Here is a 13,680-nt window from a genome sequence, read left to right on the forward strand (position 1 = left end):
GTTGAAAGTTGCTTAGTCATCCATCCTGGTTTCTTGAGACACCTCCCATTTTTCTTTTTCACTGGAACTGTTTGAAATTGTGCCTTCAGTATCTCCCTTTTGAGAAACTCCCATCCGTCCTGAACTCCTTTATCTTTTAGTATTTCTGACCATGGAATCGCCCTCAATACTTCTCTAAGTTTACTGAAATCCGCTCTCCTAAAATCTAGAATGTGTGTTTGACTATGCCTGGTTTCTCCTTTCCACTGTATTACAAACTCCAGGAGAACATGGTCACTTCCACCTAAGGATCCCACCACTTGCACCCCATTAACCAAGTCATCCTTGTTGGTTAGGATCAGTTCTAAAATAGCTGACCCCCTTGTTGCTTCTTCCACCTTTTGGACCATGAAATAGTCTTCCAGGCAAGTGAGGAATTTGCTAGACCTTGAGGATTTTGCCGAGTTTGACTTCCAGCAAATATCAGGATAGTTGAAGTCACCCATCACTACTACATCTCTCCTTTCTGACTGTGTGGTCATCTGTTCTAGAAAGATATCATCCAATTCCTCAGTCTGACTTGGGGGTCTGTAGTAGACTCCCACCGTAACATCCTTGTTGTTTCCCTCCCCTTTAATTTTTACCCAGATGCTCTCCACCTGGCTTCCATGATTGATGTCCTGGATCTCTTCACTGGTGTAAATATCTCTGACATATAGTGCTATTCCTCCTCCTTTCCTGTTTGGCCTATTTCTCTTAAAAAGGTTATTCCCCTCTATTTCCACATTCCAATCATGAGACTCATCCCACCAGGTTTCAGTGATGCCTATTATATCATATTTGCTTTGTTGTACTAGGAGTTCGAGTTCATCTTGCTTATTTCCCATGCTCTGTGCATTACTGTAGAGACATCGCAGACCATGGGTCCCTTTTACTTGCTGCCTGTGCAAGTTTTTTTGCCTCCCACTGTTGGGTCCTTGCACTTTTTTTCTTGTTTCCTCTATGTCAGTTTGACTATTTTCGCCATCCCTTTCGCCTTCCTTAATATTGTCTCCCTTCCCCACGGAACTCAGTTTAAAGCCCTCCTGATCAAGTTCTTGAGACTGTTGGCAAAAACATTTCTTCCAACTGGCGTGAGATGCAACCCATCTGTTGCAAGAAGTCCCTCCTCATGGAACCACAGCCCATGATCGAAGAATCCAAATCCTTCTCGGCGGCACCATCTGCGGAGCCAGTTGTTCACATCTGCTATTTTCCTCTCCCTTCCTGGACCATGCCCTTCAACTGGCAGAAGAGACGAGATGACAACCTGTACATCCATTCCTTTCAGCTTCCTACCAAGCGCCTCGTAATCCCTTTTGATGTCCTGAAGGCTGTGTCTTGCAGTATCATTAGTTCCCACGTGGACCAAAAGGAAGGGGTATTTGTCAGTAGGCTTGACCAGTCTTGTCAGTCTCTCTGTCACATCACGGATCTTTGCACCTGGAAGACAACACACCTCTCGAGATATCTTGTCAGGCCTACAAATCACTGCTTCTGTACCCCTCAGCAAGGAGTCCCCCACTACGACCACATGTCTCCTCCGAGGCTTAGCAGCGACTGTAGTGCTGGAGAAGTGTTCTACGGATACCATGGACTGCTAAAATGATGAATGAGTCCTAGAGCAAATCGAGTATGAACTCACTCTAGAGTCAAAGGCCTGTTACAGACTGCCAAAATAAAGCTGCTTCGGGTCTCTTTGGAGGTACGCTATTTAAATGATGCAGAGTCCAGAGGTCGCGCCAAAGCCACACTCCATTCCTAAGCACTGGAGTGCAGCTTTGGTGCAGCTTCCAGATTCTTAGGATGCATGCATCATTTAAACAGCATACCTCCAAAGAGACCCGAAGCAGCTTTATTTTGACAGTCTGTAACAGGCCAAAGATAACTAAAATGAGACTGTCATACTTTAGACACGTGGTTCTGTGGGGCGGGACCCCCATGGGGAGTGCAAGAGTGGCACAAGAGTTGGAAGCTCTGATCCCCCCTCCTCTTCCTCTTCCCTGAAAATTTTATGTATAAAATTTACGTATGCATTTAGTTGAATATTGAGCTTACTTTACTGTTCTAATTCGAACAGTTATTTTGTTATAAAATGTTAAAATAGGAATATACATGAAAATGCAAATGAAAATATGTACACTAAATAAACAAAATGTTTGTATTCATATACTATGTCGAGGGGGTGTGATGTCCACATGGAGATAGAAATGGGGGTCCCAAGCGTAAAAGGTTTGAGTACCACTGCTTTAGACTTATGATAAGAAGACATGACTTGCTAGAAAAGACAATAATGTGTAGTAAGGCAGTCACAAAAGATGGATTTTATCAAAAAAAAGCCATGGTCCCAAGTATGCAAAATCTGAGCTGGGTTGTAGAAGATAGGATGACATGGAGGTCTCTCATTCATAGGATTGTTATAAGTCAAAGATGACTTGATGACAGTTAACAACAACGACAAATTTGGAAGTCACAAAGGCATTATGACAGTGATTGAGTTTAGTCACGTGATTGAGTTATGACATTAAGAAAAGTGAACAGACATAGGTGCTACACAACTTCAAGAATATTGTCAATATTGAACTGTAGGGCTGGCTAATACCTTTTCTGTTGAAGACAGTGATCCACCTGTAATCTTGCCCACTTACATATTCAAGTCTCTCACATCTAGCTACCCAGCCTTTCCTGCTTTTCCATACTTCCATGTGTCTTGCCCAGTCTCACATATTTACCTTCTGCTGTAATCGCATACTATTTATTTATTTAGCAAAACAACAACAACATATTTATTTATTATCCTATCTTTCTCCCCAGAGGGGGCCCAAGATGGCTCACAAAATATCATCTAAAAACAATTATAAAATTACAAACATTAAAACCACACTAAAACCATGATACCCACCCTATATAACATCCTGTTGCTTTCTAAATTCCTTACTCAAGGAACCCCAATGGCTGCAAAGGTTCAGTCAAAGATAGTCTAAATCAAAGCTTGGAAAAGTTACCTTTTAAAAAAAAAACAATGGAAGTATCTGATCTCTCAGCCAGCATGACCAGTTGATTATGTGGGTTGTAGTTCAAAAAAGTAACTTTCCAAATTCTAATCTAAACACCAATTCATAGTCATCACAATATCAGGAATCCCATTTTCAATAGGAAAAAAAAACCCAGTATATTGCTGTCTCTAGCCATGGGCAGTTGTCAAGGATATAACAATACTATTATGTTACTATACTCATCCCTCCACATTCGCTGGCGTTAGGGGCACAGGACCCCTGTGAATCTGGAAAACCCTCAAATAACAAAAACACTGTTTTTACCTGAGAGAATACCTCTCTAGGGATCTCTAGGTCCTCCAGTGCAACTCTTTGGTCAACATCTGTCATCCATTGACCATAGAATTGTGCTGGAGAAGATACAAATGCCTAGTGGAGTCTTCTCTCTAGGAATCTCTAGGTCTTTCAGTGCAATTTTTATTTAAGGTTGATCATAGAGTTGCACTAGAGGACCTAGATATTTCTAGAGAGGACATATTAAAATCCTTGAATAATCAAATCCTCAGAAGTCAAAGCTTGAAATGTGGAGGGACGAGTGTAGTTAACTAAGAGGAAAAAGCCATTCACAGGGAAGTCTTTGGAAGTCAGCAAAGCCGTGGCAGCACCAGTCATGGAAATGTAATACATTTCATTTTTCCTACTGTTTTGACAAGATACCAAAATCACGGATTGCATTGTTTCAAATGGTTTGGGGAGTGTGTTCTGAACAACTAGTCCACTTTTGCTTGTGCATGAGACACCTCACTTCATGTTGCTTGAAAGAATCTGTGAAAGCAGCTGAAATGAACACTTTTTTGATGGAGGTAGCTAAACCAGAACTGCAGTCAGCCTTCCACATTTGCGGCTTTGACTTTGGTAGATTTGATTATTCATGGATTTGATTATGTTCTCTCTAGGAATCTCTAGGTCCTCCAGTGTGGATACTTGAATTCATGGATAAAAAAATCCGTGGATAAGGAGGGCCAACTGTAGTGGAGGGTTTTATTTGCAGGTTTTTGATTTTCATAGAGGTCCTGTGCTGATAACCCGAGCGGTCCACTGTAGACTGGTCTTGTGTGGTGGAGGCAAAGAATATTCCTGAATGTAAATGGCTCCTGCAGCTAGAGTGACTAGCCTATGCACGGATGTTTTATGCAGAAGTGGTAATTTCAACTCTTAGATGAGGCTTGGCTCCTCCCTTTTTTCCCATTTAAAATTTATTTAAATCTATCAAATGTTCCTTTAAAAAAATGCATCCAACATGAACCATAGTGATAATCAATGATAATACATAGAATAGATAAAAGCATAATCTTAATTCATGTATTTATAGTCTAAAAATGAAATAAATTAAATTCAAAATCCTCCCCAAATCAAAATTAATATGCACAGCACAACAATATAATGATAGTATTCTTTCCTATATCTTTTATCCTATATCTTGCTGGCATTTTATCATGCTAGTTATCACAAATAAATATTTCTATGGCCTGTTACAGACTGCCAAAATAAAGCTGCTTGGGGTCTCTTTGGAGGTATGCTATTTAAATGATGCATGGGTCCTAAGAGTCCGGAGGTCGCTCCAAAGCCACACTCCATTCCTAAGCACTGAAGTGCAGTTTTGGTGCAGCTTCCGGATCCTTAGGATGCATGCATCATTTAAACAGCATACCTCCAAAGAGACCCCAAGCAGCTTTATTTTGACAGTCTGTAACAGGCCAATGTTTCTTTTCATTTGTACAATTCTTGAAGCAGTTTATCAGAACATAAAACAGTCCAATGCAAATATGTGAACACTTGAAGGGAGAAATTATAAAAATACTGTATCTAATAAAACATTTCTTTCTGGATGTTTTCCTAGTGTCGTGATTTGTTCTAAAATCTAATAAAAGAGTTGAAATTTTTCTAGTAATAAGCTAATGGGTCAAATTGTACCATCTCAGATCCATGATGGAAAATAATTTAACTTATTCGTTAATAACGTTTGCTGGGTCCTTTGCCTAACCCCAAAATAACACACAAGTGTGTTATTTTGCTCACATGCCACCTTAAGAGCTGTGTCTTGAATTTCTACCCAGTCAGACCCTGTTTCCTACTTCAGCCATTTGGGGAGTTGCTTCCAATTAGACTGGAATTAGAATTGAGCAAGGAAAGTTGTTGACATGGGAGACTGGATGGCAAAGCTGTCTCTTGCTTTCCTGAAGCTGTGTCAGCTCTATGGTGCTGACATGGGTGAAAACCTGCTCTGTCAGTGAGCAAAACAGATGTGACCAGAAAATCCATGAGGCACAGTTTATAAATAAGAGTGAGGTGACCTTTATGGTTGTCTTTTCAGTGATGCATGCACAGAGGCTTTGCTCTTATTTTATAACATCAGAGTTCCTTTTTTTTAGTCATTAAATGACTGTGTGAAATCGTCTAGGACAAATGCCCCAAAAGGAAAAATCAAAATAAGTATGTTTTATATTCATGTCCTGTTTGCTCCAGGCTGCCTTGAGAAAAAGCTCAAAGCCAAAGAGAGATATTAAGTGTCACTGAAAGCTTCAATTTCAGTGTTCAACCTGGGGAATTAGTAACTGGGGCTGCTTTCATTGTGTCAACAGCATCTTTCCTCTCGCTGTGGCTGGGAAGCAAGAGGCTTTCAGAACTGTTGTTCTAGCTTGTTATTTAATTCATTTTATTTGGCATTGTGCTACCAAAGCTAAAGTGTCTTGCAGGTAATTTGTTATTACAGCGTCCCTCTCTTTTTGACAGTCTGCTTTTCAACAATCCGCTCTTTCATCCCTTTTCACTTATAACAGGAACCCATACGTTTGACATGTGGTCCTCTCTTTTGATCTATTTTGTCATGTTTCCATAACCTTCCATGTGTTTCTGCACTGTTTTTCCTCTCAATTGACACAGCGTCATTTTTTTAATTCAGTCTGTGTATAGAAGTTGTTCATGATGCATCTCTTAGAAATTGTGCACACTGCATCTCTTGTATTTGTGCTTATAATGTATTCATACTTATAAAAAAGACTGGGTTCTACCTAACAATGATTTCTTATTTTATGATAGTGTTCTGGTCTGTAAGCTATCAAATAAGCAGGGAATGCCTGTAGTTTTGGGGGACAGTGTTAAACAAGTAAGAGCAAACATTTGCAGAAACAAGCAAAGAAATAGTTTTAATTTTTGGTTGGACCTGCTTGAAGGTTCCATCCTCAGACTCCTGGGGTTGTGCATCCATTGACTGTTATCTCTCCAATATCCACTGTTAGTAGCTTCTAGTAGTCTAACCACCTACTGCCAGCATTCTGTTGATGTGTTTCATCCAAGAAACCCTTTCTGCTCTTCACTTTTGCATATCTTCACTTTTATGTCTATTACACCCTGTTTCCATATTAATCTTCTGGTTTTTGTTGATTTGTTTTTATGCAGAGCAGAATTAATATTTAATTCATATATTTAAATGTAATTCATTCCAGTATTCATTTTAGAAAATTTACCTCTCAAAAATCTGCCTTTCTAAATATATTTCATACAAACCATGCATTTTAAAATGTTTTTAAGTAAGATATTTTTGAGCTGAGAACTGCACTGTGGAACAATAGAAATGCAAAAATCCCATGTTTCTAAAGTTCCAATACATCTGAAAAACATAAATCAGATCAGTTTATATCAGAATTAACAAAAAGATAAAGAAAGAACATGAAAAAAATCTGTTTCTACTTGACCACTATAGCACGAATTACATATGCACAAAAGTGGAAATCTAATGTAATCCCAGAGGAGGAAGACTGGTTATTAAAAATTTATGATGCTTTAGAAATGGATATTTTATCGCAGAAATTAGCAGTGAAACCAATGAGGAATATAAGAGTGGAAACCAGTGTTAGAATATGTACAAATGAGATGGGGAGACGAGAAGAAAAGAATATATTGATCAGACATGAAAACTACAAAAGTATTAAGACTTAGGAGATGGTGGCATGGTCTTAGAAAGAAAGAAAGAAATGAAATGAAAAGTAAGATAATTTAAGAAATTGATAGATTAAAGAAAATAAAGTTACTAGGCAATTAAATGCAAAACAAAATAGTAGATACAAGTAGACTACTTGAAAGCAAGTTACAAAAGAAAGACTATAACAGATTCACAAGGAATAACTATATAAATTGTCTGAAGTTGAGAAGGAAGTTAGAAAGAATGGGGAGTAGCTGAATGAAGGTATGAGTAAGTCATTTAGAAGGCATGTGAAGAGAGAAGAGGAAGGAAGGAAGGAAGGAAAGCTGTAAAGGGTTGTGAACAAGGAGTTAGGAGGCAGAAAGAAGTAGGAAAAAGTTATTAGGATGAGAGAGGGGAAAGAAGAGAAGGGAGTGGAAAGAAGAAAAGAGAACAAAAAATGGAAGTCTAATTGAATTATAGAAATTAAGTGTTATAGTCTGAGAAAACTATTATGTTATTGTAAACTAATCATTTTGTAACTAATGATACTATAAGATGTATGTTGTGTGTTGTATGATTAAGAAAGCTTTGTTTTTAACAATAAAATTTTAAATTAAAAAAAATTAACAAATGAGACCCATCATTTTGAATCTCTGGCTAACATCATAAGTGCTCTTTTGACTTCAATGAGCCAGGGCAGGTATCTTCTTTGTAAACACCTATGGAATGTCTTCTTCCCCAAGTGGGATTGGTGCCAGCCTTTTTTTTCAGCATCAAAGCAAAATGTTCTTTTTCACACAGGCATTTTAAATGTTCATTATTCTTCAGAGATTTAAAGTTAAAGGCTTTCATGGCCGGCACCCATAGTTTTTTTGTGGGTTTTTCGGGCTATGTGGCCATGTTCTAGCAGAGTTTCTTTCTGACGAAAAACCCACAAAAAAACTATTTCAGAGATTTGTTTGTTTGCTTCCTTACTTGGAAGCCCTTTATGGATGAAGGGTAGTTCATACGTTTTTTGTAAATAAATAATACCAGGTTTTATTATCTGGGGGGCACATTGAAATGCCCCACTCTGCCCTATTCTGTAAACGCTGAATGGGAGAACTCTCACTAGGTGCAAAGATTAAGCCCTTCTTTCCTTTTTTTTATCTTGTCCTTGTGTAACCACAGAAGACAAGGGTTTTATTCCAGGAAAATCGTTCATCTGCTTCTTTTAACAAACATGGTCTAGAAGCTAGAGTGCTGGAGGTGGCCTCATAGAAACTGGATCAATGCCTTGACCAGCTTTGGTGATGCTGAATGACCTTAGGACATTATCACATGAGCCCCATGCTCACCATAATCATGTTATCAAAAGTAAATGGATACATACCAATTTGGGAACCTTCAGTGTCACACATCATTTCTGTAGCACAGCTGGGGCTGTTTCAGTCATTGGCAGTCCCTCAGCTCTCATCCAGACTGCCCCTTAGCCCTGCCTCCCTACCCTATACCCCTACCCAACATACCTTTTATTATTTATCTATATCCATAAAGATATAGATATATATTAGTTGTAAAGCAATTTAGCAACTATAGCAATGTGATTTAGTGAAACAAAGAAAAAAGGAAAGAAAGGGGGGTGAGCCTGTTTGGGAATAGCAAAGGGATGAGTGGGGAGATGAGGAGACTGATACCACATGACTACCCAATCTCAGGACTGCAGCTGGAGAAATTTACCTCACCAGAAGATTAATGCCATAGCATTTTCCCCCCAATGGGCAGGGACCAGAACCATCTGTGTATCCACTGGCTACACTTGCTTCTTCATTTCCTAGACACTTGCTAGGAATTAGTAGCCACTGGCTTGATGATCAGCACTTGTTGAAGGACCACCTACTTTGAGTAGTACTGCCATAGAGGATTCTAAAAGGTGCAACAGGAGCAGGTAGTGAAAACCTTCCTTCCACTAACTTTCTTCTGTTAACTTACCTTGTGCACCAAGTCACAGTCTTTTTAAAATATTGAATCTGTGCTGTTTTGCCCAGCCATCACAGATGTGTTGCTTCTAGTGGCTTCTAGTAATGGAGGCTAGCAGAAACTATACATGACCACTTAATAACCTGATTGTGTGTGAGCTTTCTGCCATTTTAGGCAAGCTACGTAGAGTTGGGTATAGTGGCACAAATTCAGTGTTCATTAGGGGTTTTAAAAGAACTTTCCATTTCAGGGAGAAGCATATGAATCCAGGAAACACAACAGATTAGTCCTGCACCTGTGAGGCAGTGTGTGAATCTGGTAAAATAAAATGAAGTACCACAAGAATAATAATCTTGATGCATCTTAAGAGCAGCATTTAAAAAATTAACTAAACTCCTTGTTAATTATCTTAATATCCCTCTTAGGGAAATTCTGGTTCTCTGAATGCACAGCATGTGTTCTGTCCTTATTTACCACCCATGCCTAGCAAGATGCTCCTCTTTATTTAAGCAATCAGTTAGTCTGTACTAGTGCCCTGGTGTTGCTGTATACCTTTTGATTTACTAGTTTTAACCTAGTCTCTCCAGAATAACTTTGACAGGTTAGAATTAGGCACATCCTTCCCATAGTACAACTGCAAGCTGTATGATTACAAAACTGCCTCCATCCATGTAATTGTTGGACTCAGTGGGAGGTTTCCCTCAACCGCTGTATCTCAGACATTCATTATAATTGAAGTCGTGGAGTCTTTGGCCAGCTGTGGTTTCTGTGCTCTGGCTCTACCATCTCCAGTGAATGTATCCCCTCTCTCATTTTTAGGAAAACCAAATGAGCAGATAACAATGGATAGCAGTCCTTCTAATTTCTTATGGTCTCTACTTAACTTACTTCATTTACCTAGTACTGATCTGTGTAAACAGACAGCTTCATCTAATAAACATGACATTAGAGGCAACCATCCCTTAATTGATACGGCATTTTGTTCCTCCCAGACACCAATGATGTTATTCCTGGCAGGGGTTTTTTTTGGGGGGGGGGGGGGTTGCGCTTTGCCTTTCTGAGCACTTTCATCCCAGGAGAAATTATTCATTGCTTTGTTTTCTGTTTGTTCAGTGGATTAAATATTTTCAGAGTAACCCTGGTGAAGGGAGTGAATGAAAGCCTGAGTGAGAGGCAGCATGTGAAGCATCTGGTGGAGATCTGTGAGCTGCCAAGCCTGTTAGCTGCTTTGTTTGTTTCTTGGTATAAAGATCATGTGGTATAAGAGCTCCAGCTGGCAGCTGGATTCTCTTGGGGAATGGAGGCTGCAGGATGCTGTAGAGGCAAAGCTGGAAAGTTAGGTAAAGATTCTGCACTGGTTCTGGAATCCAGGTTTGAAGGGTATCTGTGGCAACCCTGATGGTACTACAACATTTCTCTGGCTGTTTATAAGAAAAATGTCTGCCAGAGAAAGATTAACAAGGAACCTGGGCAGTGGAGAATCTATTGAGCTTCCTCTTGTCAACACCTGGAGACTTCTTGGGTTCCTGATTAGTACGAGATCCCATAGAACCTTCAGTATCATGGGGCAAACTGTCACTAGACATTTTGAGGACAAAATGGCTTTTTATCTGGTGTGGCGTAGGGTTTACGGTTCATGCAGTTCAGCCCATGGAGGTGTCCAGGACACCTTATGATTGGATAAGAAGTGCATTGGCAAATGGGCTGCCTGGGCCATGTCAGTTCAAGGCTGCTTATATATAAATTTATTCCTAACCAATCACGATTCCTTTCTTTTTGTCTCCTCCCCTTCAGATGAGTCCAGCCTGAAAATGAATGAGGTGGACCACGTGCCTCAGTCTCTTGCCAGCCATACCAGCAGCTACCTCTGGGGTGAATGGAGGGATGACCATGGAGCAGATATGCTGAAGCCTGACCCTCGGGATAGTTTCTTCCTTAGTAAGTAGGAGAGGATCTTCTTTTGTTTATCAATGGAGTGCAAGGTGAGGAATGCAGTAGAAGAGCTGGAAGGGAGGAGGAAGAGTGAGAAGAGGAGGAAGAGGAAGCCTTCAGGCACTTAGTTGCAGTTGTATATCTTCTCTAGTAGGGATAAGTGGTAGCAGAATGGATAAGAACCCTGGAATTTGGTCATCATGGCTTCTCTTTGCTTCTCCTAATCCTGCTCTCGTGTGCCATACTGAACAGCAGGCACAGGGAGGCAGATCTAACAGAGCTTTCCCTCTCTCATGGTCCTTCCTCTTCCCCAAAACTCTCTCCCATATAAGACAGACAGTGAGCCCATTCACACTACATAATTATAATGGTATGATTCTACTTTAACTGCCATGGTGATATCCTATGGAATCCTGGGGTTTGTAGTTTAGGGAGGCACCAGACCTCTCTGTCTCAGAATTCTAAATGCTTTTCTCTCAACTTCAAATCCCAGGATTCCATGGGATATTTCCAGGGCAGTTAAAGTGGAATGTTGTGCTTTAACTTTGCAGTGTGGATGTGTCCAGTGTGCAAGAGCAAATGAGCATTCTTAGCTTTGAAACTGCAACACAGGGCTTGTCTACACTAGCCGAAAATCTGGGGCTTGTCCAGAACATTATCCTCCAGACTGGCCCTGGATGATGGCCGCATGCGCTGGACCAAACCTGATGTGATGCCACAGCGATAGCCACATAGGCCAACAGCGCCAACCCCACATTGGTTTCATTGGCCTATCACCTGTCCACAGCTGCTGCCACAGCTTCTTTACCAGCAGGAGCTGGATGGAAACCTCAATGCAGTGCATTGTCACTTCTGCTGAGTGTCAGACAGGTGTCCATGTGATCAATGAGAGGAAAAGGCAGAGGACACTCCCCACCCCCCCAATCATATGCCTGGACATCTCAGGAAGGATGAGATGAGCTCAGGGAGTCCCTCTACTGTTTCCTCTCGTTGATCACACAGGCACACGTTCCACCCTCAGCAGATGTGACGGCATGCCACAGCCTTTCCACAGAACTGCTGGCAAAGCAGCAGCAGCTCCATGGACAGGCTGTCCCCTTTCTTTGTGCTGTTCAGGCCCAGTCCAGCTGTGCACATGCCAAACCCCCTGATGTTTTTGCTGATGTTTCCTAAGATGAACATGGTGTTGCAGTATAATTAAGAAAGGAATCATACTTCTTTCTGAGAAGTCTATATTCCTCCCCAAGTTTGTGTCTGTGTGTGTGTGTTTTGCTGATCTGACAGTGTAAATACAGGTTGAGTATCCCTTATCTGAAATGCTTGGGACCAGAAGTGTTTTGCATTTCAGATTTTTTTCAAATTTTGGAATACTTGGATATACATAATGAGATATCTTGGAGATGGGACCCAAGCCTAAATATGAAATTCATTTGTTTCATATGCACCTTATACTGAAGGTAATTTTATACATAATGTTTTTAATAATTTTGTGAATGAAACACAATTTTATGAATTCATACATTGAACCATCAAAAAGCAAAAGATTAACTATCTCAGCCATCCATGTGGACAATTTTGGAGTATTTCAGATTTTTGAATAAGGGATACTCAATCTGCAAATAGCCTAAAATATTACGAAGCCACATGTTTATTTCCCAGTGTCAAACATTCTCAAATTCTCAATTCCAGTGCTTAAGATTACTCAGGAAAAAGGATGATGTAACGCTTGCTTGATAGGCGAGTACCATGGTCCACAAATTGGGAAGCTGAACTGACCAAGCTTGTGGACTGTAGGGAACTCCTAAGAGATAGCAACTAACTGGCAAATAAAGAGGTGAGATGGAAGAACCACTCCTTTTTCATGATTACCCTAGTATCCTTCCTGTGCTCTAAAATATAGTAGAAAGACAAGGCATGGGGAGATGGGGTGTGATTTAGTACAGAATATTATTTATAGATCTAAAACCCATACAGTATGTGGAATGTCCACCTTTGTGTAATCAGCCAAACATGAGACATTTTTAATAATAGATAAGATTGCTGCTCTGCAGAGCTGAATCAGAGAGAGATCTGGCCTTGGTAGATGACCTCTTGGTACAGATTGTTCTAAATCTCCAGGAATTTTTAGCCACAGTTGGGATGAAAGGCAGATGAAAGCTGCATCCACATTACAGAAATAATCCAGACTGGCACCACTTTAACTGCCATGGCTCAGTTATGGAATTCTGGGAACTGTAGTTTTGTGAGGCATTTAGTCTTCTCTATCAGAGAACTCTGGTGCCACAATAAAGTACAGTTCCCAGAATTCTGTAGCATTTAGCCATGGAGTTAAAATGATGTTAACCTGAATTATTTCTACAGTGTCAAAGTAGCCAAATTGGCAGAACAGACCTCATAGTTTAGTCAAGACTACTTCCAGGTCTGTGTGCACTCTCTGCAATGAATCTAATCCACACTGGATACCAAGAAGATGGATTCTAATACCAAATAGTGTTTGGTGATTAGGAGTAACCATGCATATTTTTTATATTTTAAAAAATTATTCCACAATTTTAATGGTTTACATAATTTATTTTGATTTTCCTATTAATGGAGAAGAGTAAAGAGCTATGCTCAGCATTCAGACTATTGCCTTCTCTATCCCACCCCACCCTCTCCATGTGTGAATATCTTAAACCTATTTCTTGCAAACATTGGATGAGGTGATAAATTTGTGTCTGCCACTTCAGATTGTAGGCAGGAACTCACATAAATGTGCAGTACTTTTCCATGCTCACAGAAATCCATTTTAATAGATATCAGAGGAAAGCA

The 13,680-nt window shown here is 40.1% G+C and overlaps 1 protein-coding gene across 2 annotated transcripts in view; it reads left to right on the plus strand.

The window, feature by feature from the left end:
• B4GALNT4 (beta-1,4-N-acetyl-galactosaminyltransferase 4) overlaps positions 1–13,680 on the plus strand; it is a 256,577-nt gene that overhangs the window by 218,943 nt on the left and 23,954 nt on the right. For both annotated transcript variants that reach the window (XM_042445219.1, XM_042445220.1), the window contains one exon: positions 10,732–10,875. In XM_042445219.1, coding sequence (XP_042301153.1) covers positions 10,732–10,875 — 144 coding nt within the window. The remainder of the gene's footprint in view (positions 1–10,731; positions 10,876–13,680) is intronic.

The sequence above is a fragment of the Sceloporus undulatus genome, chromosome 1 (genome assembly GCF_019175285.1).
Source record: "Sceloporus undulatus isolate JIND9_A2432 ecotype Alabama chromosome 1, SceUnd_v1.1, whole genome shotgun sequence".
NCBI classification, from domain to species: Eukaryota; Metazoa; Chordata; class Lepidosauria; order Squamata; family Phrynosomatidae; genus Sceloporus; species Sceloporus undulatus.